A 25,484-nucleotide genomic window follows, 5' to 3' on the forward strand; every position below is an offset into this window, starting at 1 on the left:
CCCCCCCCCAGTGGCGGATGCAGAACGTGACAGATGGGTGGGCCTGGATTAAGTCGGGGTGGGCCTGAATCTAGGGTGTCCCAAAATCAAAGCAGTTGTCCTGAATCCTGAATTCAGAAGCACCATTAAAGGGACAGTGTTTCCCATACATAGACATAATTGATTCCGCTTTTTCTTTTCCCCCAGCGCTATTTGATAATAGCCTATAACTATCGTTCCGTTTATTCATCTCCGCGCAGCTGTCTTTCTCGTTCACACACACGCATGCGAATGCCCTATGAGTCTTATCATTAAGAACTAACTTTAAATAATTAATAATGCACTGAATCATTTCAAATGCTTCTTCTTGCTTTAAAATTGTCTCAACAGGTGACTCTGAAGAACAATAGATAAGCATACAGGTATATTTAACCTAGAATCAGAAAGTGTGAGTTGCCGCCCGCTTCACACACCGCGCTGACCGACTCCACTGAACACCATGACACTCGATCCACAAATTGCTACCTCACACCACATCACACATGAATAGTCGTATATGAACTATATATGAACACAGTCGTAATATCCATGTTTTACTAAACAGTTTTTTTATTTTTATTTTTTTCTGATTGGGCGGGCCAGCTGTCAATCAGGGCGGGCACCCCCCCCACCCAGGCCCGCCCACAGCTCCGCGCCTGCACTTCCCCCCCCCCCCACCCCCGTCGACAATCGCGTTCGTCCCGTCCCCCCGCCGACAATCGCGTTCGTACCCCCCCCCCCCCCCCCAACCCCCCGTCGACAATCGTGTTCGTCCCCTCCCGTCGACAATCGCTTTCCCCCCTAAACAAATAAACGAACAAACAACAACAAACAAATAAATACGAGTAAATCCGTCAAGCACTTGAGCCATACTCTGCATGCACTGCACCGTCTCGGACACAAGAACGCAGTTGTTGCATTTAGCGATGGGCCTGTGTGTCTACAACTTTAAGACACTTTCTCACTCCGACCAGTGAACAGGGCTGCCGTCGGCGCGTGGAGGCAGGCTGGCCCTCTGGAGACACCCTCTGGAGAGACCCTCTGGAGAGACCCTCCGGAGAGACCCTCCGGAGTGACCCTCCGGAGTGACCCTCGAATGGCCACGTGTCCTCTCTTCTAGGGATGCACCGATTTATAGGACAAACATCGGTAACGGCCGATATTCGCGTTGTTGACTGCCATCGGCCTATCGGGAAATAAGATGACATTCACCGATGGCAGTGGCCGATGTTTATCTGTTGTGTCATATCAATTTTGCGCTGGCTAAATGTTGTGTTGGTTATTTGCAGTCTGACTTGCAGTTTCGGAGAAGATGCACCAGGTGGTAGGCTACTAATAATACCACCCATAACAGCCGCTGGCTGGACACGCCTCTGGCGGGATGACGTAAGCGGGCTGGTGCCACACACACGTGTGGTTTGTTTCCAAATAAAAGTAGGAGGAAGGAGGACATTGGACAGGAAACTGAATAGTTCTGTCTTGTTGCTGTCAACCCGCAGAAAGTTCTGCCAGTTTCCTGGTATGGCAGCTTTCCCAACCACACGTCTCCTGACACCCTTTCCGCGCTTGGCTCTTGCTGTCCCTTTCAGGGAGTCATCCTTGTAAGTATCCCAAACAAGGTCCACACGTGACACACTGCGCAGCTGAGAAGAGATATATGGGATAAATACCTGCTGGGCATATTCATCAAATGTCTTCGCACCTGCTGGCTTCATCATCTGAATGATGGCAGCTCCATCAAGAACTACACAGGTAGCATCAGGGGCTTTAGTCTGAGTTGGAGACAGGTCCCCCAGGCATGTCAGAAGGTCACTCTTGGTCCCAAGTCGTAATCTTCCTCCATCGGAGAGCGCTGGTGGCCATGTTTGGTTCTCATGCTGAAAGAAGTCTTCCAGATTTCCATCTCTTGTTTGACAGCTAATGTAGAGTCGTGAGAACAGCTCAATATCACTTTTCATTGATGTCAGCTGCTGCTTCTCCTTACTTGCCATCTTTGTCGTTGAGCCACAGTTTAAACCGGTTGCGGTGGATTGTGTCATCAATGGGCTTTGTTCTCTCTACAAGACATTCCTTTGTGAACGCTTGAAACTGTTGTTGGCCAATCTTCTGTGCCTTCTTAACAGTCTCCACTGCCGATGGATTAGGCAGTGTGGGACTCCGAGTCATTCTCTGACAAAATAATTTATTGTTTTTTCCATCCTTTCTACCTTTGACAGAGGAAGCAATAAACCAAACTGCCTGACATCACAACTTTAGCTTACCTGGCAGCCCTGACTATTTTTGCAACGCCTTGTCTAGTTTCGTGTCTCAACCTGTGACTTATCACTAAGTCATACCACCTTCCCAGACTCTTCACTGGCTTCTCCAGAACTGTGGGCATCATCTCATCATTTACAGCCCACTTCTTACTCACTTCTTATCTACTACCTTCCCTTTAATGATTGAGAGACTCCTAGACTTACTTGGCTTCCCCTTCATCCTAGCCGACATTGCAGACTGCTATTTAACTTATCCCCTCCCCCCCCCTGCCCTTAATCGGGGGGGGGGGGGGGAGGCGTGGCCCTACCTGCAATGATCGGCAATGGTTGGCTGCTTGTTTGTTCTCGTTTCTCTCTCTCTTCTCTATGGACCGGCGCAACGTCATCACCATGACCACCATGGATTACTGGACAGTGTGCTATGGGGGGCATAGAAGGCGCGCGTGTGTGTGTGTGTGTGTGTGTGTGTGTGTGTGTGTGTGTGTGTGTGTGTGTGTGTGTGTGTGTGTGTGTGTGTGTGTGAGACTCACGGTCCCACTGCAGGAGTGCTTTGAGGACACGTGGATGTTGATCATGTCCTCCCCCACAATGATGTAGGACACGCCGTAGCCGTCGTCCGCAACCTGCCACACACACAAAAAGTGTATACATATTGTTCATAAAAAGTGTGTATATATTGTTCATCAAAAATGTATGTGTATGTGTATTGTTAATCTTTCTGCTCCTCCCACCATCCAAGTGTGTGTGTGTGTGTGTGTGTGTGTGTGTGTGTGTGTGTGTGTGTGTGTGTGTGTGTGTGTGTGTGTGTGTGTGTGTGTGTGTGTGTGTGTATGTATGTGTGTGTGCGTGTGTCGTCTTTCCAGGAGCATCCACCAAATATTTTAATAATAAATGGAAATTACCACCAAAACACACACACACAACACAAGAGCTCCCGTCACTACAACTAGCTGGCACGGAAATGCACTTACATACACTTGACCTAACGTGACACACGCCTTTGAACGTTAAGCGTGAAGCCATTTGCTAGAGGAGAAACTGAGAATTAAACAGCAGGGCAGATCAACACCTAAGATTGATGTAGTGCAAAAAGTTAGTTAGTTAGTTCTCATGTTTAAAGCGGCTCAAGTCCTACACCCGAAACACGATTGGCCAAGGCCGTTTAAGCAGCCTAGCTCTGCTGGGCATTGAGAGGACACTGCTCAAGACACTAGAAAACAGATCTAGTTGGTATGACAGGGTCACAGAGCATTTTCTTGAAAAGGAACAGAAGAGAGCAGAATTTACATATAAATAAATGAGATAATTGTTATGATGTAGGCCGAAAATGAGCTTCCCCTCATTGTAAGACCAGCAGCCGCCACTGCTGTGTGTGTGTGTGTGTGTGTGTGTGTGTGTGTGTGTGTGTGTGTGTGTGTGTGTGTGTGTTTGTGTTTGTGTGTGTGTGTGTGTGTGTGTGTGTGTGTGTGTGTGACTGTGTGTGTGAGTGAGAGGGAAAGAGACTCACAGGTCCGAAGCCCCCGCCCAGGGATATGAACTCGGGGTGGTTCTTGAGGTCAAATAGTTCCAACTGCTGCAGAGGGGTCTGGCTGGTGGAGAGACGCCAGGGCTCAGAAAGAACCTGGGGAGAGGGGAAGGGAAAGAGGAAGAGAAAGAGGAAGGGGTCAACGTCAGACAGAGGCGAGTCATTTTTCAAGGAAACCTTGAAATAAACTCAAGCCGCATCCCCTTCAATGACAGTCAGTATACATAGTCGGCGTGAGTAATGAATGAACCAATGAAACGGAATCCAGAGCCTCGTACAACAAAGGACTCGCTGTGTTGATGCTCACCTCTTTGAGGAAGGGGGAGTCCACGCCGAGGTATTTGGACACCACATACAGACAGAAGAGGTGTCTGTCGATACCGTCGCCCGTCATAGCCAATCGGTAGAGGTTCTGATGCTTCTCGGCAGCCCGTCGGAACAGCTCTCTGCAATGCGCCTCCTCCTGTCCAAATGCATCACCCGTCGGATGGTTTAGTTCTTGCTACAAAACTTAAGTTAAGTAAAGTATGTGTTACTTGTTAAGTAACAAGCGCATCCATGTGCCGTGGCCTGTGGGCTTTATTCTCCTGAGGCGTCCCTCAGTCGAGAGGTCCATTGACTGGTACGCAACCAGTGGGGAAACCCAGTGGGGAAACTTCTGGGGACTTTCTGAACTAGTAAAACTGGATAGTTGCAGGGGGACCAAAACAAAAGAAGCATGCCGGTTACGCCTTAACTGGGTCAGGGTTACCAAACACATTGGCCAGTGTTACACAGATTACAGTGTGTAATCCTGGCTTTTTAATGGGGGGGGGGGGGGGGAGTTCAAAAGATTCTCATTCAAACGGATGGATTCCTCATCACACCACGACGAGTCACGACCGCAGAAATTGAAAGGTGCCATGACATGCCAAAGTCTGTTATGACATCACAGGTGGGCGTGTCCACCTAGATGTGTGCTGGATAGATCAGTCGACCAGCCTACCCAGTGGACCGTAGCAAACGTTGCTCATCTATCCATCACACAACTAGGTGGACACGCCCACCTGTGATGTCATAACAGACAGATTTTCAAAACGGCTTGTAACGGCTAATCACACCACACCTGGTGGCATGTCATGGGACCTTTAAAAAAAAATATATATATATATACTAATCTAACCCCTAAAAGACGTCTCGTACACAAAATCAACAGAGTAGCCTAATCTGCTGAGTTCTATTCTAGTGCCGGATGCATAACCGCGACGCGGTACCTCTCCTCCGGCCAGGGCCTTGACGAAGTCACAGCTCTCGTTGGAGCAGGACCGGACCGTCTCCGTGCGACCCTCCCGGAACAGGCGGGTCATGGACGCCTCGTAGGTCAGGCAGAAGCCCCCGCGGTCCTGTTGGTCAGCAGCGAGGGACAGGGAGGGAAAGAGAGAGAGAGAGAGAGAGAGAGAGAGAGAGAGAGAGAGAGAGAGAGAGAGAGAGAGAGAGAGAGAGAGAGAGAGACGGCAGAGTTAGAGGAGGCGTGCTTCCCTTCCCTTCATGTGCACGGTGATGGTCTGAGTGTTAAGGGTTTAGGTCTGTGCGTTCTTGTGCGACTGCATCACGCAAGCGACACGACCAGGGGTCTGTGGCGTCAAGGCGTCCGAGCAGGCCCTGCCCGCGTGTTTGTCGATAAAGACCAAAAGCGATGAGACATCCACGCAGGGGTTGCGGATCTCTGATTGGTGCATTGATGAGGGGGGGGGGGGGGGGGGGGGGCTGCGTGTGCAACCTCTCAGCTGCAGGCTACAGTCTGTAGTAGGCCTCGCTCCGCAGTAGGCCTTACCCTGTAGTAGGCCAGCTGTAGGCTCAGCTGGATGAAGGCGTCCGGGCTGATGCGGAGCTTCTTGATGCGGCCCTTTCCAAAGTCCCTGAACGGGAAGACGTGGCAGTCCACGTCATCCGCCAGCGCCTGCGCCACCGCCAGAGAGCCGGCCACCTGAGCCTGGACCTGAGCCAGAGACACACAGAGAGAAATTAAGAGAGAGAGACACCGATAAAAGAAGAGAGAGAGAGAGAGAGAGAGACAGTGAAAGCTTATATGTAGTCTCTAGTCAATGGGCAGGGGCAACACTTGAACACCTTGCACAGGATACAGCCTGTGCAAGGTACACACACACACACACACACACACACACACACACACACACACACACACACACACACACACACACACACACACACACACACACACACACACACACACACACTTAACGTTATAGAATAACAATAACGATATATTCTAATACATTTATACTATTCTTTTTTTTTAACTTCTTTTTATTGAGTTTTTACATTATAAAAACAATTACAAAATCAACCTTGAAATATATCAATATCTCCCCACCCCACCCCCCCTCTTGATGTACAATTAAATGCATATAAATAACATTAAAAAAATAATAATGATTCTAATAATAATAATAATAAAAAAATAATAATAATAATAAATAAAAGTAAAAAAAGTACAATAGTAATAATGTAATAGCACAGGAATAAATAAGTATAACAAAAGTAATAATAAAATAAGTAAATACTAAAATACAGTAAAATAATAATAAAAAAAAAAATAATAATAATAATAATAATAATAATAATAGAAAAATAATAATAATAATAAATGAAATCAAATTGAAACCACTCTTTCTGACAAGGGATACACACTCATGGCACTACTCCATACATTACGAATCCACCCAGTCTGTAATTTGGGTAATGTTGTCAAAATACCAGAGAAAAGGCATCCACACTTTTTCAAATTTATTTGCAGCTCCCCTCAATGTGAATTTGATCTTTTCAAGCTTTAAATAGAACATGATCTCTTTTAGCCATCTAGTATGAGATGGTGGGACTGGTCTCTTCCAGTTGAGAAGAATAAGGCGGCGAGCTAGCAAAGTTGTAAATGCGACCACATCATGCAACCCAGCCGGCCATATTGTATCTCTGGGCATCACCCCAAAAAGAGCAATGATGGGTTGAGGACCAATTTTAATACTGTAAATGTCGCTAAGAGAGCCAAAGATCTTTTCGCAAAACGTCTGAAGCCGCTGGCATGACCAAAACATATGTAACCAGGTGGCGGTAGAAGATTTACATCGCTCACATGTGGGATCGGTGTTTGGATATATCTTTGCTAGTTTCTCTTTAGTGAGGTGAAGACGATGAAGTTTCTTAAACTGAATTAGACTGTGCCTGGCACAGGGAGATGAGGAGTGCACTCGCCCAAGGATTAAATCCCACTGATCATCTTCAAATGACAAACCTAAATCATGTTCCCAAATCAAATAAATTTATCAGAGTTTGAGGATTGATAGCATCAAATATCCCATAAATCCAGGAGATGGCGCCCTTGAGATCAGTGTCCGCTGCTAAAAGGATATCAATAGGTGTGTTTGGTGGTTTAGCAGGGAAGGGATGATAACCACTTTGAACAAAGTGTCTAATCTGCAGATACCGAAACATATGGGAACGGGGCAATAAGTACTTCTTTGAAAGTTGCCTAAAGGAAGAAAATATCTTGTTTAGATATAAATCTTGAACAAGCTTAATTCCATTGCCATGCCAGGCCCGGAACGCCAGATCTGACATGGAGGGGGTGAAAAGATGGTTTGAAAGGATAGGAGCCTGTAGTGAAGCGCTTTGCAATCCAAAATGTTTCCGAAATTGAACCCAGATCTTGAACCCAGATGGTATGGGCAACTACGGGGTTCTCAAAGGAGCCAGAATTAAGAGGTAAAGGAGCCGTTATCAGCGAGTGGAGTTGCAATTGAAAAGATTCCAATTCAACCCAAGCAGGAGCTTCCACACCGGGACCACACTTAGCCCATATCATAACCTTTTGTATATTGCTAGCCCAGTAATAATAAAGGAAATTAGGCATTGCCATCCCTCCCAATTTTTTCGGTCTTTGTAAAAAAGATTTACGAATAAGAGGGATCTTACCATCCCATATGAAAGCACTTAAGACTTGATCCAATGTCAAAAAAATTTTCTTCGGAATAAAAATCGGAATACATTGAAATAAGTAAAGAAACCTGGGGAGGATGTTCATCTTTATTAGATTAATCAGGCCAGCCAACGAAAGAGGCAATGCACTCCACAGACTTATATCCTGCTTGCACCGATTGAGTAATGGTGTAAAATTGAGTTTATATAGCTTATGGAAGGAGCGTGGTACCACTACCCCAAGGTATGTAAAATGAGAGGGCGCTCTCTTGAATGGAAAAACAGCAGAAGGTATATTTAGAGCTGATGAATTAATGGGATAGAATTCGCTTTTTTGTAAATTCAATTTGTAACCTGAAAACTTTCACAATTGTTCTAATGTTGACAGAACATGCGGCAATGATGAGACTGGGTCAGCAATATACAGAAGAAGATCATCGGCGTAAAGAGAAAGTTTGTGTGTAGTATTCCCTTGGGTTATCCCCTCAATTGCCTGGCACTGACGTAGGGAAGCAGCAAGGGGTTCTATTGCGAAGGCAAATAGAAGAGGGCTCAGTGGGCAACCCTGTCTCGTGCCTCTATATAGTGTGAAATATTTTGATTGTAAATTATTTGTATTAACGGAAGCTAAGGGAGAGGCATATAACAGTTCAACCCAAGAAATGAAATCCTTGCCAAAGCCAAATTTCCTCATTGCCATGAATAAATATTCCCACTCCACCCGGTCGAAAGCTTTTTCTGCATCTAAGCTTATTACACATTCGGGGACTTCAGACCGGGTGGGAGTGTAAATAATATCAAAAAGCCTCAGAATATTAGAAAATGAGTGTCTGCTACGAATAAATCTGGTTTGGTCAGACAGCACCAAATCTGGGAGAACGTTTTCGAGCCGCCTAGTGAGAATCTTGGCCAGGAGTTTATAATCTAAATTTAAAAGGTAAATTGGTCTGTAAGACTGACAACACAAAGGATCTTTGCCCTTTTTGTGTAGGAGACAAATAAAGGCCTGATTCAAGGTTTCAGGGAGGTGACCAGATGAATATGATTCATTAAACATAGACAGCATTAATGGGGATAAATCCTTGGACATTTTTAAAAAAAACTCCACTGGGAACCCATCCGGTCTGGGGGATTTCCCAGATTGCATACTTAAAATGGAATCTGAAATTTCCTTTAACGTCAGAGGGGAATCCAGGTCACTTTTCTGAGAGTCAACAAGGGATGGCAGTGTCAAATTGTAAAAAAAAGAATCTGAAGCGCTATTGTCACAATCGGAAGTGTATAGATTTGTATAGAATGACACAAAAGAATCATTGATCTCCTTGTGGTCTGTGGACACCACGCCCGAGGTGGTCTTAACTTGGATAATCTGGCACGAGGCGGCAGCCTGGCGGGCTTGGTGAGCGAGAATAAGAGATTTCAATAACAACTGTTCCGCTTTTGAAGTGGAAGCTAAATCAAACTCTGTAGACGAATCCGTTGTCGGTAGAGTTCAGCAGTGGGTGCTGAGGCATATTGGTTGTCTAGCTTCAAAATCTGGGCAGACAGATCTTCTAATTTAGCCATCCTAGCTGTGTTTCCCATATGGTACTATGAGATACTTCCGGAGAGGCATTTGTTTCAATAAAAGTCCTAATTTGTTTTTGAATGAATGTCACAAATGCACCCTCGGAGAGCAAAAGAGGGTTCAAGCGCCATGATTTATATAGGGCAGGTTGATCAGGAAAAATCAGTTCAAAAGAAAGGGGGGCGTGATCGGATATAACTATACCATGATAAATAGGTGGGGTGGAAAGGGGTAAAAGCCTAAAATCTAAAATAAAGAAGTCGATTCTAGAAAACGGCGAAAAGAAAGAAAAAGCCCTACTGTTAGAGAAATGAAAGCGCCAAGGGTCAACCATACCATACTGATCCAAAAAAGTATTAATAGCTGCAGCAGTTTTGGAAAGGGGGGAGGGGTTGGGTGATGAGCGGTCCAGACCGGGGCAGAGCACACAATTGAAGTCCCCCCCCAATAATCAACTGACGATTATTGACATCAGGGATAGTAGAGAAAAAATTGTTAATAAAGTTACAGTCATCCCAGTTGGGAGCATACACACTAGCAAGGATGACAGGCTTACTTAAAAGCTGACCGGTAACGCCTTTGTGTACCAGTATGGCTGTACCCCTAGCCTTAGAATTGAACTTAGAATGGAAGACATTACCCACCCAACTCCTCTGAATTCTCATAACATCTGCCCTACATAAATGAGTCTCTTGGAGGAAAGCTATTCCTACACCAAGTTGATCTAAATGTGCTAACACTTTATTCCTCTTTACAGGATGGTTCAGTTCTTTTACGTTCCAAGAGATGAACTTAACTTTTCTGCCACTCATCTTAACTGAGCTCATACTTTTTAATCACAGTAATAATGATAGTAGCGATGATAAGTGTATGTCAATAGAGTAATATAAGGAAGAAAGAGCAAAAAAAAAAAATAAAAAAAATAAAAAAATAAAAATAAAAAAAATAATTGTATAATATACATTATAATGACTCAAGATAATAATAACTCATTATAATAACGCCCCAGCACTTACCGAAACTAAGTGCCCTAAAACCCCAGAAAACACACATGCACAAGAGGTGTATCTTAGCTCAACAATGCTTACACCTTAACTCTCCTCAGTAGACAGAGGGTAAATAAACTTAAAACCACTCAATATTGTCATTTAGTACACACTTAGTTTCAACCATGTCCATTTTTATTCCCCTTCAAACTTATTGTCTGCCGTGACCTGCCCGGGCAGCTTCCACCAAACCAATACATTAAAAGAAAAAGAAAAAAGTAAGGCTATTCAAATATAGCATCACACAAACTGTAAACATTGGCAACGAGTAATATTCAGATTAATAGCACCGGATTAACGTTGAAGTAGACTAGAAACGTTATAACCACAAGTTAGTTTGGGTAGGAAGATCACAGTCAATTACAACATAAGGATGAAGTCCGACATACCATCACTCCCCATTGTTTCTCGCCATGCCCACCGTAGGAATATTGGACTTGGCAAAAGCTGCCGCCTCTGAGGGGTCAGCGAATTCGCTGTACTTCACTCCTGCCTCTCTCAGCTGCTTTTTGACTGGAAGGAAAGCGGCTCTCCGGCGTAGTAAATCAGCGCTGAGGACGGGGTAAAAGCTGATCTTTGCTCCTCGGTAGGTCAGCTGGCCTCTCTCGTACGACATCCGTAGAATCTGCTCCTTCGTCTGGTAGTAGTGCATCCGGACCACCATCGCCCGCGGGGGACCAGTCGGCTTCGTCTTAAAGTGCGGTGGGCACGATCAACCACAGGCGGGCGAGTGAAACTGTCCTCTCCAAAAACCTCGATCAGGAACTTTTCCATAAAAGCAGTGGGTGGTTTCCTTTGACTTTCTCCTCCAAACCCGTAACTCTTATATTATTCCTCCTGGAGAAGTTTTCCAGGGAGTCTAATTTAGTGTACAGCTTGGAGTTCTCATCTTACAAAGCAGCGTAGCAAGTTTCAAGCTCACCCACTCGCCCATCCACGTCCGTCAGAGAGGTTTCAATGTCGGATATTTTATCGGTGTGCACAGAAACAGTAGCTTGAAGGGATGAAATAGAAGAACGTAGCTCTGATAAAATCTTGTCTTTCATAGCGCCCACATCAGCTTTGATGGCCTCTCGCAGTTCTTTCAGAGCCCTGTGCGATAGCTCCACGTTGGCATCGCTCACCATTGTAGGTTCGCTAGCCGCATTGCTCAGCGTTGATGGTTTGCTAGCAAAGGCATTTGTTAGCAGGGACTGTTCGGACTTTGCGTTTTTACCTCTGCCGGGTTTGTTCGACATGATAACCGGATAGAAGGTATCAGTAAAGTGACAAAGGCTCGTGAGGGGGAAAACGACGTGACTTTAGTCGAGAAATAGGGCTTTAAGCCGATAAATTATGTAATATGCGAGGAGAGCTTGCAAGGGACGTCTTCACTCCGCCATGACCCGACACGCCCTCCTTTATACTATTCTAATAAAGATTGATGAGTTGTCATGGTTCTTCCATCTGAAAGCATTCCTTTCTCTGTTTGTTACGGTGTAGGATGTCAGCATGTGACAGAGTAAAGTCAATACATATCTCCTCTAATGTACCACACATTGTACATTAGAGGAGATATTAGAGAACACGTCAAGTCTTGTTTTTCAGGGTTAAATGAACCTTGGGTAGGACTCATGACAATCTCCCATCATCGGCTCGGCTATTAAGCTGTGCTATCTTCTCAATCACATCAAAGACCTGTTGGGTCAGGTCTAGTTGTAGAATACCCAGTCACCCTGATCTCTGGGTCTTGGCTGAGGACCAGAACACTCTAAAGCGGGGGTCACTAACGGGAGAAGAGTGAGTAATACAGCGGGAGAAGAGTGAGAAAGACAGCGGGAGAAGAGTGAGTAATACAGCGAGACAGAAAAGAGACAGACAGAGTGAGCCGGAGAACTACACATGGCGCTCTCTAAGAAGAGAAAAGTGGACAGCGAAAACAGCTTTCAATCCAGAATGGACAGACTCTTTCATGTTCATTCTTCCCACTGGAAACACAAAACCAGTCTGTCTCATATGCTCAGAGACAGTGGCACTCATAAAAAGTGCCAACGTGAAACGCCACTATGAGACAAAGCACAAAGTTTTTCACCAAACATATCCACTCAAGTCTGAACTGCGGTCACAGAAAATAAGCAGCCTCAGAGCCCTCTCAAAAGATATCTGCTTTTGAAATTGGTTGAGACTTAAAACATTCACAAAGAAAAAGGGGAAACTCAAGCTGCTGCTATACTTTATTTTATTTTTCAAAAATGAAGTATATATTTTATCTTTATTTTAAGATTATTATATTTATTTTCACCATCTTGATTTTAAATGCAGCACTTTTCCTTGAAAAGATTCGTTTCAGTTGAGTCAGTTGAACCTCCTTAAATAATACATATCTTCATTATCTGTTATATTATCTGTATAAAAGTGACAATTGATTACATGCAGACGTTGATACAACTACTAGGCTACTTCAATACATATCACACTGAATCATAACGCAAGTTAGACATTATGATGTTCCGGACCTTTGCTTGAGGACATTTTCTCTAACTGGACCTATTTGAATTTTAGTTGAATACCCCTGCTCTAAAGCTTGGGGGATAGTGTGCAAAACGGAAGCAGAATGTTGTTTATCTTGGACAATCCTCAGGCTGACTCCGGTTTCTGCACAACAGACGTGTACCGCAGTCACAATCCCGGTAATATCCCTCTAGCATAGTTATAGCTTTATTGCTTCATTATATGGCAATCATTTACACACGCTTTATCAGGACAGAGATTTTATGGCTCAAATAAATTAGCTTCAATCCCTAGCCAGGAAAGCATTTCACCTACCCTATTCATTGTACTTTGAAGTCTCTGTGCCCCCCATTAGTGCATCGCTGCAGACTCAAAGGTGAGACACGCACACACACACACACACACACACACACACACACACACACACACACACACACACACACACACACACACACACACACACACACACACACACACACACACACACACACACACACACACACACACACAGCGTTTCATGGCACAATGCCTCAAGACAAAGGTTGAAAGTCTCAACGCTATGGTGTAACCATGAGGCTGCCCTGTGTTTTAAAGAGACCTTGTGCATTGTAGATGCTCGCCCGCTTTGACTTCCTGTGTCCAATACAAAAATACAACAAAAAAAAAAAGACGCTTTTGTCATCCAATGTGACACAGAGAGCCCAGATTCCACAACCAGGCATGCCCACACACGCAATCGCTAAGCATTCACTAGACGCCAAGTAAATCCCTGTGATTCATCACCTAAGTAGGTAACCACAACTCAGAGTGGCCCAAGGCATTACCTGGCCCTGGCCATTCACTCTCACTTGGCGTCTAGCCATCCTTCCACTCAGTCAAGCTGTGAAACGTGTCATAAGGATTTGCCTTGTTTGATTTCACCACAGGAAAGTGGTTGACACTGTCAATCAACCGCCTCTCGTGTGTAAGCCTGTTCCGAAAAAATCTCTCACACACACAGACACACATACCTCTGAGGGTATGTCCCAGAGTAGTCTCTGTGGGTGTGGGAGCGTGCGGTCCACCTCCCCCTTACAGTGTCCGTCCTCCGTGTAGCCCAGCTGGAACGCATCTGTGGCCAAGGTGTACTGCGGGAAGAGATACAGGCAGGTGAGGCTGGATGACACACACACACACACACACACACACACACACACACACACACACACACACACACACACACACACACACACACACACACACACACACACACACACACACACACACACACACACACACACACACACACACACACACAGGGATGGACTGGGACAAAAATTTGGCCCGGGACTTTGGGATGGAGAGGTCTTTTATGAGACCACGGGAATAGCGTGCGTAGAATTTTGCCACTGTGTAAAATATTAAAAACTAGTCCTTATCCGTGGATATGTGCATTGCAACTACATGTCAATGTTGGGATGTGCATGTGTTTAGAATTTTGTGAAGATCACTGGGAAATATTTTATAAGCAATCTTGTCCATGTACAAAATATTAGAAATTGCATGTGCCTAGAAAGGTAAATCAAGGCTGAAAATGATCTAAATCGTGCAAGATACAATTATTTTAGTGGAATGAAAAAAGTGGGAAAGAATTGTCATATCTAACAACATACAAAGATGTCACATTGTCTGCCCCTCACTGCTGGTTACTGCTTCACATAAATCACAAATCAAGCTTTTTTTTAACCAATGTTTGCAATGACAATATAGAAAAATGGCTCGGTCAGTCTCTGGCCAGGTATATATTGAGGGGCTATGTGACATTTCAGAGTGATAGGTCAAGCCGTTTAGGAGAAAAATAAGGACACACACACAGACAGACTGTCCTTGATTGATATAGTTGGATTTATATAGTTAGAGAAAACAAACAGCTTTTCATCAAAATAATCTGGATGCGGTGGTATCTAATAAATCGCTGTCTAATCAATACTTCATTCACTGCCTCTTCCGTGGTCATTACAATATTATGAATAGACTGCGTCGAGTTCTCCGACGTCTCTGGTACTTTTCCATAATTAGTTTAAGTCTTATTATATTGCCAAAGATGCCCGCTAGCGCACCTGTCATAGCTATGCTGCTGTGTCCTGTTCCTGCCTTATCATTGGTCTCGCTGACAGGGGCGTCAACCTTGGCTTTTCCACGGAAAATGTTGATTAATTTAGCACATTTGCTTGCTCTAACATTTTTTTTCTTTTCAACCTCAACTTCTGAGCGCCACCCAATTCTTTTTCCTCTCCACCACCTTTTTTCCTTTTTGACATTTTTCGTATTTCTGTGTAACTGAGATTAACTGGAAGTAAGTGACTGTGTGACCGTGTGTCATACGAACAAATAGAAACTCCACCATCCAACTGTTCTCAGAATTAGACATTAAGAAATGGAAAACTAACTATATTACTTACCCTGTAAGTCCTAAGACAAAAGAAGTAAATTTCAAAATTCTTAGTAATATTTATCCATCCAATGAACTGCTGAGAATGAGATTTAATGTTGATCACAATAACTGCAGCTTTTGTGATACTGATTTGTTTTTCCATTTATGTACTCTGTGACCTTTTGGGAGGATTTACAGGACTGGCTATCAACCAAAATCCAACTACTTACTCCTCTCACAAGAGAAAATATTGTGTTTGGTATTAACATGAAAGACATTAAGAGTGACTTGATACTGAACAACCTCATACTTCTTGCGAAATTTTTTATCCACACATCCAAATGGAGGAAAACAAAACCTATTTTCTCCGTCTTTAAAAGGGACCTTGCGGACAATCATCTCAGTGCCTTAAAACTAATGAAAAGAAAACATGCAAAGTCTCTTTTTAGAGCTTATGAAGATCTGAAAATATTTGATGACCTCTAGAATAACTATGGAAGATTGTGGACTCATTATTACTGGACTTATTTACTTTTATTTATTTCTCTTATGTTACTATTATTTATTTTCTATTCTCTATTATTTATGTTAGTTATTATCACCTTATATAATTTAAGTTATTTCTCTTACCTAATGTGCCTTGTATGTTAAGAGGTATTTATTGTTGTATATTGCCTTGATTTATGTAAATGAATCAGCCTTCAATAAAAAAATAAAATAAAATAAAAAACGCTGTGTGTCAGGCTGAGCCAATCAGAAATGACAGACCGCGGAGCAGCCCAAGTTTGGAGGGGCTGTTCGGCCGCTCACTCCCAATAATGTCTCGCTGCGGCCGCTCGCTTTGCCCCCATACACTGTGGTGGGGGTGATCCCCCCTCTAAATTGACAGTAATACATCGGCCCTGTTTTACCGTCAGGCCAGAGCTCCGTTTCGCGCTGTAAGCAAATATCCAGCAGGCCAGCCCAAATCACGGCTTACTTAACTTGTTCTCTTTTTTTACATCTTCAATTGAAACAAATATAATAATATAATATAATATAATAATTAAAAATAATAATTAAAAAAAAAAAAAAAAAAAAAAATTATGGCCGGCCGGCTCGGCCTGAAATCGTCCGGCCGTTCGGGAAATCTCCTGAACCTCCCGATGGCCAGTCCGCCCCTGCACCTACCTCCCAGAGGTGGGCCACGGTCGGGGCGTCGGCCCAGGAGTGCTCTGCGTTGAGGCCGTTCTTGCCGTTTTTGTAGACGATGATGGAGAACGATTTATCAAACCACCTGACGGACACGACAAAAGAAAGAGACGGGGGGGGGGGGGGGGGCGTTTGTGTGTGTGTTATAACATGCAGATATTCAACAACAAGGGTACAACAAGGGGGGAAAGGGGGCCACCACTACTCGTCTCCCTGCCTGTCTACTTCTCTGCCTCACGTCCTGCGTTTCCTCTCCTCTCTGGCTAGGCTCTCGGCACCCTGACCAGTGACCCGGGACCCTGACCAGTGACCTGGGACCCTGACCAGTGACCCGGGACCCCCGGCAGGGTTTCCATTGTCCGGTAATTACCGGACATTGTCTGAAACGTCGGACAAAACGTAATCTCTCCGGTCAAATTGTCAGAATTTGCTAATAATCTAAAGTCTGAATAATAGTCTGCTGACGCCGCTCCTCATATCGACGCCGTCAGCCTGCGTCGCGACGCCCTCGCTGTGATGACAGCACTATCCGTGGCTACGGAGGATTGCATTTCTCCACAGCCTCTGAAGTCCTCATATGCGATCTGAACGACGTTTATCCAGAGTGGGGCCAAGCTCACACAAAAATAGCCCCGTGTGATCCCTGTCTCTAGTGTTCCTGCGGAGAGGGGGGGTTCTCGCTGCAGAATCAGATTCGGCAAAGTCGCCTAGCGGAGATCAAGGTTACGCGACTTATGCGCAAATGCGCAAAATGTCCAGAAAAACGAAAACCTCTGCAGGTCACTTTGACCGGCACCGTTTTTTTTTCGAGCGCGAACTCTGCCACATAACTCATCCCACTGTTGACATCCTCCGGGCCCCCACTTTTTCAAATTATAGATTATAATCTATAATTTGATTATAATCAGATTATTTGATTATAATAATTAGATTTATAGAACAAACAAATTATAGATTATAATCTATAATTATAGATTATAATCTATAATTTGTTTGTTTGACTACGAATCACAAGTTCATCGATCGCTGACAGGTCTTGGGTCACTCATGTGAATTTCTGTGTGTTATCGCTCTCTCCCATTTACTTAAGTATCTGTTTTTGTTTTCCAAAGCACTACTTTGTATTTTTATTGTACAAAGGAATGTACAACAAAGGAATAACCCCTACAGGGGATTAAGATCAACTAACTCTCTCTCTCTCTCTTACCGGTCGTAGCACTTGCCGTGCAGCAGGGACTTGGCGTAGCGGTCCAGGTTGCCGGCGGGGTCGTCGCCCCTCATGCCCTGCTCCTCGTCGTCCAGGGTGACGAAGAAGGCCGCCCGCTCGATGACATCCAGCGAGCGCCGGTTCACCCCGGAGCTGAAGTGGCGCTTACGCACCTCCGACCAGGGGACTCTGGAGAGGGGGGGGAGAGGGGGCACAGATAAATAAACATGAATATCTTTATATAGACACACATACACATACCCGTGTACAACACACACACACACACACACACACACACACACACACACACACACACACACACACACACACACACACACACACACACACACACACACACACACACACACACACACACACACACACACACACACACACACCTTGAGTTGTGAATTTATAAAAAGTAGAATGCAAGCAGAGACTGCATAATTGCTTTAAACATGGCCAGAATCCTGGGAATCACCCAGGCAAACAGCTTCCCTCACTGCCCCCTAGCGGTCTGCCCTGAACTCTACCATGTCTTATCCCCCGACACACTGAGTCCCTCACTGCCCCCTAGTGGTCTGCCTGAACTCTACCTTGCCTTACACACTGAGACATACTGAGAAACACTGAGTCCCTCACTGCCCCCTAGTGGTCTGCCTGAACTCTACAATGTCTTATCCCCCAGAAACACTGAGTCCCTCAATGCCCCCTAGCGGTCTGCCCTGAGCCCTAACCTTAACCCTGTGTGGGAATTTGTATTTGACCCCGATTCAGAAGAGAGAAGACGATGGTATCATCCATGTGTATCCGACCACTGACTGATTCTGAACTGTCAGCACATAATATCAAGAATGTATTTTTTTGTTGATAAGGTTTACATTTAATTTTGCATCTACACTTCAATTACTGAGTGTCTAATTATGAAGACACATTTTCAGTGCGTAATTGTGTCTGTAGTTTTACTTGTCTTAAAAGTTGTGTCTCTATATAATTCTACTACTGTCCTGAACCGCTTAATGAAGCATCATATTCTCTTCAAAAAGGCAGCCTGCCTTCCCCTCTGTGTGGCTGGCAGGAGGGGAGTCTGTGTCTGGGACGTCCCACCCAGAGGCCCTGTATGTGGTACTGAGGCTGCGTGGAGGGGGGAACCCACCTGTCCCCTGCAGTGAGGGCCCCCAGCTTCTCCTCGCCGGGCTGGGGTGGGGAGGGGTCCTCCAGGATCCTCTGGACCTGGTACTGGATCTCCCTGGGGCTCAGCAGCCGGCCCGCCTGGTACACCCACAGCCGGAAGTAGCGCCCCTTGTGGTACACCGCCACAAACTCGCTGTCCTGCCAGTGCTGGAGGACATCTGTGTGTATGTGTTGGGACGGGGAGGAAGTTGTCAGTGAGTGCTTTTTTGGTTTGTTTTTTGTGGTTGCATGAATATTCTACATTACGTTATCAGTATTTTGTGGGTGCACGCGAGTGCGTGCGTGCGTGCGTGCGTACCCGTCTCGATCCCCGGGGTGCGGGTGGTGTTGAACATTCGTTCACACTGAGCTGCACACAGAGGGATGACCGTACCGGGCACACGGCTCTGCGGACAGAGAGAGGTCAACCACCCATTAACGATGTTGTACATACAGTACAAATAAGCCAACATAGCTCTTACAAGATGCAACATGCTCTTGCAACATGGAAGCACAAATAATAATAGTCTGCTCTAAAACTTTTGGCAACTAGGCCTCGAGTTCTACAGCATTCAGATATATCCTACTGGCTTAAAATTGTGACAATAAAACCATTACGACCATTAATAAATCAATACATTCTTTTGGGAGAAACATCAAGTTTAGATTTTTACTTTGAACAAATGTTTTAGATGTATCTAAGAGGGTAGTTCTGATGTGTTTGCTTACCGGTTTGAGCTCCTCCCGGTTGACCTTGCGGCGGTAGAGCAGCAGGGCTGTGATGGTGTTCCCTGCCCTGGCCGCTTGCACCGACGTGGGGGTCACATACAGGAAGTCCTGGGACCACCAGAGAGAGAGAATCACCTCAAAAACTTTGTCTTATGCCAACAAGTGTTACAGCCATGTAATCACAACAGGTTACTGACACAAAACTAACACAACAGCAACTGACATTTAATAAACAAACGATTACCGGTATAACGGTAATCGAAACGCACCAAAGGATTTAAAAAGGACGGTGACCAAATGCTCCAACACAGACAGTGACTACAACACCGGCCAGATGATGCTCAGATATTTACAAAGAAAATATAATTGTCCTTGGAGCAAAGAGTGTTGGATAAAAGTAGCAAGCTGAAGTAGAAGCTGAATCACCTTTGCCAGGTCACATTTGCAATGAATTCTATGTGAAGTTGCTGTTGTTGATTCTAGGTGATGTGGACTCTATGGACGCTAAGCAGAGCACACAGTGAGCGTCTGTGTTTCTACGGTGACCAGGGGTCTGAGGCGGTCTCCGTTACCATGCCGTAGTAGTTGCTGTTGACCATGATGGGGCTGCGACCGCGCAGGTAGATGTACTCCTCCCACCAGTCACTCACCTGAGAGGAAAACAAATGCACCACATGCTTAAAAAAAAGATCTACATTCAAATAGTTCAATCAGGTCTCAGATCACAGAACAGATCTTTGATGCCTGGAAAAAAATACGTCAAAACACGCTTATTAATTTTCGTCTCATCACCACTGTATGTCACTGATAAAAGCTCTCCAAAAGGAAGCATTATGCTTCCTTTTGGAGAGGCTTTTATCAGTGACATACCAGTGAAGATGAAACGCAAATTACTGGGTGTGTTTTGAGATATATTTGTATTTTTTGTTCAAAGGTAGATGCGCCTTCTATGCGAACAAGGAACCAGGACAGCAGGGGTCTGGGAGGGGGAGATACCTACATAGTTGGTGGCCCAGAGAGCTTTTAACTTGAGGTAGCGCTGAAGGCGGTTCCCGAGGCTGGACTCAAACTGATTGGCCAGCCCGGTCATCCGTTCGAATCCAGGACCAGTCAGCAACGGCTGCACCGATTCGAGGTACTGGTGGAGAGGGAGAAGGGACAAAATGCATTTGATTTTCCCCAAAACATTTAATTATTGCAATTATTATGAGCTACTTTTCTACTCATTTTATTAAAAAAAAAAAAAGAAGTGTCGTCATTTAATTATTGCAATTATTATGAGCTACTTTTCTACTCATTTTATTAAAAAAAAAAGAAGTGCCGTCATGTTATTTTGTTCCATTTACTTCAATCTTTGCAGATAGGTTTGGTCAGGTGAACTAGTCGGTGATAAGGGTTACAGTGCAGTATTTGCGTGTGTGTGTGCGTGCGTGTATGTGTGTGTGCTTACCCTACTGAGTGTGTCCTTGATGGTGGGGACGGGCAGGTGAGGTAGTGAAGTCTGGTAGCTGTAAAGAAGCGGTTTCCTGCCTGACAACAACCGTAACAACGTCTGAAGGGAGAAAGAAAGACCGACCTTCAATGAAAGGGGTTACATTTTTACAGTGAGTTCAACCATTTTGACGACACTGGATATGTCTTTTTTTCCGGAAATGGTTTCATTGAATAAAAGTTTTGCACTTGAATCATGCAAGCCACTAAGGCGGTGCTGGCGGCCACAAGGCAGCCACACAGGCTATTTTATTTTTGTGGTAATCCTCATTTTAAAGTTTTTTTTTACATTATATTCAATGTTTTGACGAAAAAATGACGACGATGAAGGAAGCCAGAACGACAGAAAATATGAACATAATATCTGCAACTAGAGGTGCAGCCACGGAGGTGGAGCTTCCTCGGTGAACCCTTTAGGGAAGTGGGAGGCGGGCGGGGGCACGGCGGGCGGTCTTACCACCCAGACTTTGGTGGTGGTGGAGGCGCGTCCGTGCTTCTCGAACATCCAGCGGTGGTAGGAGAGGAGCAGCTTGAGGCAGAAGCGCAGAGCCAGGATGACGGAGAGCCACAGCACCGTGCTGAACACCAGCGCTGACAGCATGGTCTGGCCCTGCGAGCTCAGGGACACGTGCAGACTGCCCGGGGGGGGGGGGGGGGGGGGGGGGGGGGCACAGAACACCTGGTTATTATGCTGTACTTTTACTTTTGAGTTGTTCATTTTCTCCTTTTTTATGTAATTAGGCTGTTCTTTTACTTTTTAGTTATCAGTTCTCTATTTTATTAGTTTTGTTGTTTTTCATTTGCTTCATTTTTAAACTGCTTTGGAGGCGTTAGTGTTTATTTTTGTCCATTGCTCTCAAGCTCTTTTTAATTGAATCAATTGAGAACAAGCGGAGTAAGAGGTCGAACACTGCCCTCTGGTGGTCCTGAGAGGCACAAGGAGTCTCTCTGGTGGTAGCGCCATCTGCTGGTCGCATGAGGAGCTTACGGGACAGGTTTGCATTTTATTTTTGCCAGAGGGGTTTGAGAATATCATGATATATCATAAAGATTACTGGCGTCCCTTTTAACATTAGACTTTAAACTAGATTTGTTAAGGGCTTGACAAAGAAAGCACGCACGCACGCACGCACGCACACGCACACGCACACGCACACACACACACACACACACACACACACACACACACACACACACACACACACAGTTTTCTGTCCGAGCCCGGCCCGTGTCCGACAGAAAAGTAACCGAGCCCGACAGGCATCAAGATACATGTATATGTCCGAGCCCGACACAATTAAAGTCTATTTTTTCTCATACTAATGACACGATTACGTTTGTGTGTTTGAAAGCACGCCTTTATTAAACAACTGCAAGGCGTTTGGAAATGTCAACAGATAAGCACAACAAGCGAGCGTTAACAGCAAGCACAGCGCGTGCTTGTTGCGCAGAATAACCAATTTAAATTAAAATATGCCCACAAAAAAGTCGACAATAACGATAAATTCCACAAAATGAGTGTCTCCAGCAAAGTAAAATTTATGTTAATACAAAAGCAACGCCCACGCGAACTCCAACTCCTTATCGCACCGATGTGACCGAGTCTGACCTGAATCCGAGCATCATTTCTCAATATTTGTCCGAACCGGCCCGTCGGGTACCGTCGGGTTTCCATGCTCACACACACACACACACACACACACACACACACACACACACACACACACACACACACACACACACACACACACACACACACACACACACACACACACACACACACACACACACACACACACAGTATTTATATGAATGTATGTGCTGCTGATTTTCAAGGTCTAAGCGTTCAAAACCCTACAATATCTCTCTGCTTTAGAGATCATCCAATGTATGACTGTAGAAATGATCCAAAACAAATCCTACCTAAAAAACACAGGTGGCACATAAAATGCTGAATTCCACCCACAGGCTGCACACTATTTTGCAATCATGATTGAAAATAATTAGACTCTACATGTTGATATGATCAACGAATAAAACCATTGATAGATCACTGAAGTCTACCACATGTGCTAGGATAGGTACATGAGTGTTACACACATACACATGCACACCTTTACATACAACAAAAAAAAATAAAGCAGGTGTGCTGTTGGAAAGAGAGTACAGGTAGTTCCAGTTTGACAGTTAAAAGTTATAACAGCCAGGAGGCAGCTCAGTATAGTTTGGATTATGAATTATTCAAACTCACAGTAACATTTTAGTCAAACATAGTCTAGTCTAGTTTTAGTTTAAACAATGTTAAAACGTGGATTTGCATGATAGGAAAATTGGATTTTGGCCTTTAAGCACCTGTGAAGACTGGAACTGGTTAAGGGCTACAACAAATAAAGTGTACTTGACATGAATAAAAGATGCTAGAAATATTGTTCTAAACACTTGTTATGTCTTGAGTGGGTGACCAGTATCACATTAGAACGCTTTGGGGCTTTCTTTGCAAACTAATGGCAGTTATAATGGCTCTTTCTTTTTCTTTTTACATGGCCAGCTGCACACTTAACATCTGGCCTGCAAACAACTGATTGGAAAGTAGAGCATATTTTGGAAGCATAAAAAAGCCATTTATGCATACGATGCATAAAAAGCTCTGCGTTTCAAATAACACGTGAACATACATGAAGGAACATACCGACGTGACAGACAAAATGACAATGTGTTTTTTGAGTTGGCCCTGATTTCCAAGTGAACCTGATTCTGGATCGTCTGCCTATTGAAATGATGACGTCACATGCTGTTCAGGGTCTGTGAGCGCTGTGTGGGCTTTGGTGACTGCTCCTGACACATTCTTGTATTGTAGTTTGCTGCCAGCCTGAATCTAAAGCCAGCCACACCTTGTCTGCCTACCAGAGCAAACACTGAAGTTGTTTCACAGTTTACTCTGCACACCCTATTGCTGTTTGCCTGACCATAGGGCAAGGAAATTATTCAATATTATTGATGATCGAGTCATATTGAGAAATGTAATATAATGAGATTATATCTCATTATAATGTAATTATAATGAGAAGGTATGGCATATTATGTGAAATTACCTGAAAAAGACTTGTATATTTACCCCCCCTCAGTGACTTGATACCACTACCAAGGGATTTGTGTGTGTGTGTGTGTGTGTGTGTGTGTGTGTGTGTGTGTGTGTGTGTGTGTGTGTGTGTGTGTGTGTGTGTGTGTGTGTGTGTGTGTGTGTGTGTGTGTGTGTGTGTGTGTGTGTGTGTGTGTGTGTGTGTGTGTGTGTACCTCAGTGGCAGGTGCTGCTGTATCTTGGCAATCAGGCCCATGCTGGGATCAGAGCGCATGTACATGGTTGCCAGGATCGCTATAACAACGAAAAGCCAGGAAGAAGGGCTTGCGGGATACACTCCCTTGATCACCCTGTTCTGTGGCACAGGAAGAAGAAAGAAAACACATTGTAGTCTTCAAAAACACAATTACAGTTGCCCACCTTAGGGCAATACATAGCTTTGGTGGGGTGAAATGAAACACCTTCGTTGGTGAATTGTTGATGGATGCAACAAGTCTGTACATGTGAGGAATATAATTGGTCTCATTAAGTGTCCAACAACAACCCCCCCCCCCCCCCCACCCCCCCACAATTATAGTCATCCCACCTTCACTTGCTTTCGAATGTGTATACAAAGCAAAGACTGTTGGGTAAAGATATTGAGCATACATTATAAGAATAAATGAGGAATCAATGCATATGATGCAAAATCATTAGGTTACAGTTCATCACTCAGCAACATTTATTTTCATTATATACACATCAAGAACAAACTGTATCTATAGCTATATCCAATGTTGTATCTCTATTTATTACACGGCTCTTCCCAATGCTGTGGAACGCTCCGTTCACTTGCATGGGCCTTCCCGACTTCCGGCGGTGAATTATTTTTCAATAATGACCATTGCTAAGCCTATAATGACCGCTGGAAAGGGAGTGATACGTCTTTCGTATCACTCTGCAAGTAGTCCGGTAACTTTTCAACCACAGCGTACTCGGTTGCTAAGCAACGTCAACGTCTTTGGCTGACTATTTCTCTGCTGATCATCTGTATAGAACGTCACCGGTCATTATCTAAAATAAGCCCCTTCAGGGCGAAGCAAGACACCTCCGCTTCGTGTCGGAGTCCGGTTCGCCCTGTCGGGGCTTATTTCCCGATAATGACCGGCGTTCTATACATTATCCCTTACATAATGTAAATATATATATATAGATATAGTTTGTTGTTGTGATGTAGATTTGACTCATGATCACTTCATATAAATATAAAGATGGGATGCAGCGCTAATATTTGTAGTTGCAAAAATATTGATTGTATGCTTTCATTGTTATAGGCCTCGCTGAAA

The 25,484-nt window shown here is 44.5% G+C and overlaps 1 protein-coding gene across 1 annotated transcript in view; it reads right to left on the bottom strand.

Moving 5' to 3' along the window:
• Positions 1–25,484, bottom strand: part of cpt1a2b (carnitine palmitoyltransferase 1A2b) — a 32,853-nt gene that overhangs the window by 2,142 nt on the left and 5,227 nt on the right. The window contains exons 3-18 of the mRNA XM_084488233.1: positions 24,375–24,514; positions 21,538–21,715; positions 21,040–21,141; positions 20,590–20,727; positions 20,162–20,239; positions 19,590–19,697; positions 19,180–19,267; positions 18,844–19,039; positions 17,688–17,876; positions 16,460–16,565; positions 13,887–14,003; positions 5,615–5,779; positions 5,055–5,183; positions 4,109–4,264; positions 3,784–3,897; positions 2,807–2,899 (exon numbers count right to left, since the gene is read on the bottom strand). Of these exons, the coding sequence (XP_084344359.1) occupies positions 2,807–2,899; positions 3,784–3,897; positions 4,109–4,264; positions 5,055–5,183; positions 5,615–5,779; positions 13,887–14,003; positions 16,460–16,565; positions 17,688–17,876; positions 18,844–19,039; positions 19,180–19,267; positions 19,590–19,697; positions 20,162–20,239; positions 20,590–20,727; positions 21,040–21,141; positions 21,538–21,715; positions 24,375–24,514 (2,097 nt within the window). The remainder of the gene's footprint in view (positions 1–2,806; positions 2,900–3,783; positions 3,898–4,108; positions 4,265–5,054; positions 5,184–5,614; positions 5,780–13,886; positions 14,004–16,459; positions 16,566–17,687; positions 17,877–18,843; positions 19,040–19,179; positions 19,268–19,589; positions 19,698–20,161; positions 20,240–20,589; positions 20,728–21,039; positions 21,142–21,537; positions 21,716–24,374; positions 24,515–25,484) is intronic.

The sequence above is a fragment of the Micromesistius poutassou genome, assembly GCF_964030765.1.
Source record: "Micromesistius poutassou genome assembly, chromosome: 1".
Lineage (NCBI taxonomy): Eukaryota > Metazoa > Chordata > Actinopteri > Gadiformes > Gadidae > Micromesistius > Micromesistius poutassou.